The sequence below is a fragment of the Penaeus vannamei genome, chromosome 10 (genome assembly GCF_042767895.1).
Source record: "Penaeus vannamei isolate JL-2024 chromosome 10, ASM4276789v1, whole genome shotgun sequence".
Lineage (NCBI taxonomy): Eukaryota > Metazoa > Arthropoda > Malacostraca > Decapoda > Penaeidae > Penaeus > Penaeus vannamei.
Genome location: NC_091558.1, coordinates 6,546,804 through 6,550,035, shown reverse-complemented (window position 1 = coordinate 6,550,035; position 3,232 = coordinate 6,546,804). Strand labels below are relative to the sequence as shown.

The following is a 3,232-nucleotide window of genomic DNA, read 5'->3' as shown; positions in this document are numbered from 1 at the left end:
GGCGTTTTCAATCTTTTTTTTGTTGACTGTTTTCTTAGCATTAACTGGTGTATAATGTTGATCTCTGCAAACAGATTTCCTCGGGTAAATCTGGAACCACAACACACAAGTTTGCGTTAACTGAATTCATTTTTACTCTTTTGTCGTAGAAAAGCAAAAGGGGAGAAAGAAAGGGGAAAAAAATCAACATCATTAAAAAATAATACACACAAAAAAACATGTAACGAGTTTTAAATAATAATCTTGGCAATACATTTATCCAGCTTCTTGTGTCAGAAACCCGCACCTTCTTTGAAAGAGGTGAGATCCAAGCCTTCGACCAAGGTCATCCTGCTTTCAACTCTTCCCTCCCCTTCCAGTCAGGGCTGCTGCGCTCTCTATACAAAGTCTCCTTTCTCGTAAATCTGTAAAGAGAGACCCCCGTGGCCATACAAACCTATGTCTACAATAGATGCTTTTACATCTACTACCTACTCTCCCATGCTCATTCTCTGTGCAAACACTCGCAAGTACAACAGTATATTTACGTCTTCCATAGCAAACAATCCACCCGTTACCTTCCAGCGCTTAAAGTGATAGTTATATGTATCAACACGGCATTTGCACGCAGGCAAATACGGGTCTAACAAGCTGGACCGAGAAGACGAGACAAACATTTATTTTTTCTTACATGCTGAATGGATTCATTCGAATATTGGTCTGTTATTTTGCCGTCCTTACCGATATGAGTTCTCATGGCTCGTTTAACGTTGTTTCGAAGAGAGAGCCTTATGTAATACGGGGGAGGGAGGTAGGGCTTTAGCTTCACCACGACCCTCTACCTTCTCTGTGAAAATGACTCACCTCTGCATCATTCACGCTTCTTTCTGGCATGTGAAGCCCTCCCTTCGCCCTTGAAGCCAGGCACGGTGTTCCTCGCTCACTGCCACCTTACATAAATCACACACGGCAAAATATCTCCCGACCCATTATCTCCCCCGCCTCCCGGAGGGCTTCTCACACAAACCGCTTACGCCGTATTGATTAAACACCTATTAGGTATATCAGTGTAACATGGAAAACTCCCGGCAGAAAACCGGGATGGCAGCCTGGATCCAATTTTGATCAAGTGGATAGAGTCGGGTATTTACTTAAATCGGGTAGTTCTTTACGAGAACACCTATAGGAGGACGATGGGGATGGGGATGGGGGGGGGGGAGAGGGAGGGAAATAGGGGAGGTCCAGCGGCGCAAGAAGGAAATTGGAGGGGGGGGGGAGCTGCAAAACAAGATGGTGTCAAAATTAAGATTGGGGAAAAATAGTATGACAACGTATTCTGAAATAGCGAAAGCAAGTAATTGCAGGTGAGAGGCATAGAATCCTCATAGACTCACAGCATTTTCACTCCAACATTCTTACAACTCTCTCAAATTCCTATAATCCACTTCCTCATAAACCAACAGAATCCTTATAACTCCACATTCTCATAACCCCATAGTCTCATAACTCACAGTATCCTCATAACCCCTCAATAGTCTCATAGCATCCTTATAACCCCGCCTAATCCTCATAACCTCATGGCTTCACAGAATCTTTATAACCAGACAGCATCCTCATAAGCCTACGGAATCCTCTTACTGTAGCACCAGAGAGAAACCTTATGATCGTATCATCCTCATAATCTGCAGATTTGTATAACCACACAGCATCCTCACAATCTGCAGATTCGTATAACCCCCCAGCATCCTCACAACCCCTCAGCATCCTCACAACCCCACAGCATCCTCACAATCCCACAGCATCCTTACAACCCCCACACCATCCTCACAATCCCCATAGTATCCTCACAACCCCCACATCATCCTCCCAACCCCCATAGTATCCTCACAACCCCCACAGCATCCTCACAACTCCATAACATCCTCACAACCGCTCAGCATCCCCACAAGCTCTCAGCATCCTCACAACCCGACAGCACCCTCAGAACCCGACAGCACCCTCACAACCCCACAGCAATCCTCACAACCCCCAGCATCCTCACAACCCCTCAGCATCCTCACACCCCCTCAGCATCCTCACAACCCCTCATCATTATCACAACCACAGCATCCTCGCAACCCTTCAGCATCCTCACAACCCCCACAGCATCCTCACAACCCCTTCAGCATCCTCACAACCCCCCAGCATCCTCACAACCCCTCAGCATCCCCACAAGCTCTCAGCATCCTCACAACCCCCACAGTATCCTCACAACCCCACAGCATCTTCACAACCCCACAGCAATCCTCACAACCCCCAGCATCCTCACAACCCCTCAGCATCCTCACACCCCCTCAGCCTCCTCACAACCCCTCATCATTCTCACTACCACAGCATCCTCGCAACCCTTCAGCATCCTCACAACCCCCACACCATCCTCACAACCCCACAGCAATCCTCACAACCCCCAGCATCCTCACAACCCCTCAGCATCCTCACAACCCCTCAGCATCCTCACAACCCCTCAGCATCCTCACAACCCCTCAGCATCCTCGCTACCCTTCAGCATCCTCTCAACCCCCACAGCACCCTCACAACCCCTCAGCATCCTCACAACCCTTCAGCATCCTCACAGCCCCACAACAACCTCAGAACCCCACAGCAATCCTCACAACCCCACAGCATCCTCACAACCCCCACAGCATCCTCACAACCCCACAGCATCCTCACAACCCCTCAGCATCCTCACAACCCCTCAGCATCCTCACAACCCCTCAGCATCCTCACAACCCTTCAGCATCCTCACAACCCCACAGCATCCTCACAACTCCCACAGCAATCCTCACAACCCCCACAGCAATCCTCACAACCCCCACAGCATCCTCACAACCCCTTCAGCATCCTCACAACCCCCCAGCATCCTCACAACCCCCACAGAGCCGCAAGATAAAAGTGAGGTCTCTGTGCCACATTGTGCGAGCGGTAAGCGACGCGTGATGGGTTCCCTCGTGGGATATTGATCATGTAATGTGTATTACTGTTGGCAGTTTGACAGGCCAGTTATAACGGCGCGTTTCGGAAGTCATCAGGCCTTATTCCTCATCCTGGCTTTATTAAGGCTTGCGGTTCACTTTCCCCTCCCTCTCCCTCTCTCTCTCTTGCTTTCTTTCCTTCTTTCTTTCTTTTTCTTTCTTTCTTTCTTTCTTTTTTTCTCTGTCTCTGTCTCTGTCTCTGTCTGTCTCTGTCTCTGTCTCTGTCTCTGTCTCTGTCTCTG

At 48.8% G+C, this 3,232-nt stretch overlaps 1 protein-coding gene across 1 annotated transcript; it reads left to right on the top strand.

Annotated features, from left to right (window-relative positions):
- The first annotated feature begins 438 nt into the window (after nt 1-438).
- LOC113818312 (sporozoite surface protein 2-like) lies at nt 439-2,978 on the top strand. The gene is made up of 4 exons (XM_070126006.1): nt 439-517; nt 1,072-1,139; nt 1,515-1,586; nt 1,704-2,978. Exons 1-4 carry the CDS (start codon nt 439-441, stop codon nt 2,976-2,978), a joined length of 1,494 nt encoding a protein of 497 aa, XP_069982107.1.
- Nucleotides 2,979-3,232: the final 254 nt, after the last annotated feature.

Coding starts and splice junctions, on each gene's coding strand:
- LOC113818312 (XM_070126006.1), top strand. CDS start 439: ATGTCTACAATAGATGCTTTTACATCTACTACCTACTCTCCCATGCTC. Junction 518..1,071: donor AAACACTCGCAAGTACAACA/GTATATTTACGT, acceptor AACTCCCGGCAG/AAAACCGGGATGGCAGCCTG. Junction 1,140..1,514: donor CGGGTATTTACTTAAATCGG/GTAGTTCTTTAC, acceptor ACCCCTCAATAG/TCTCATAGCATCCTTATAAC.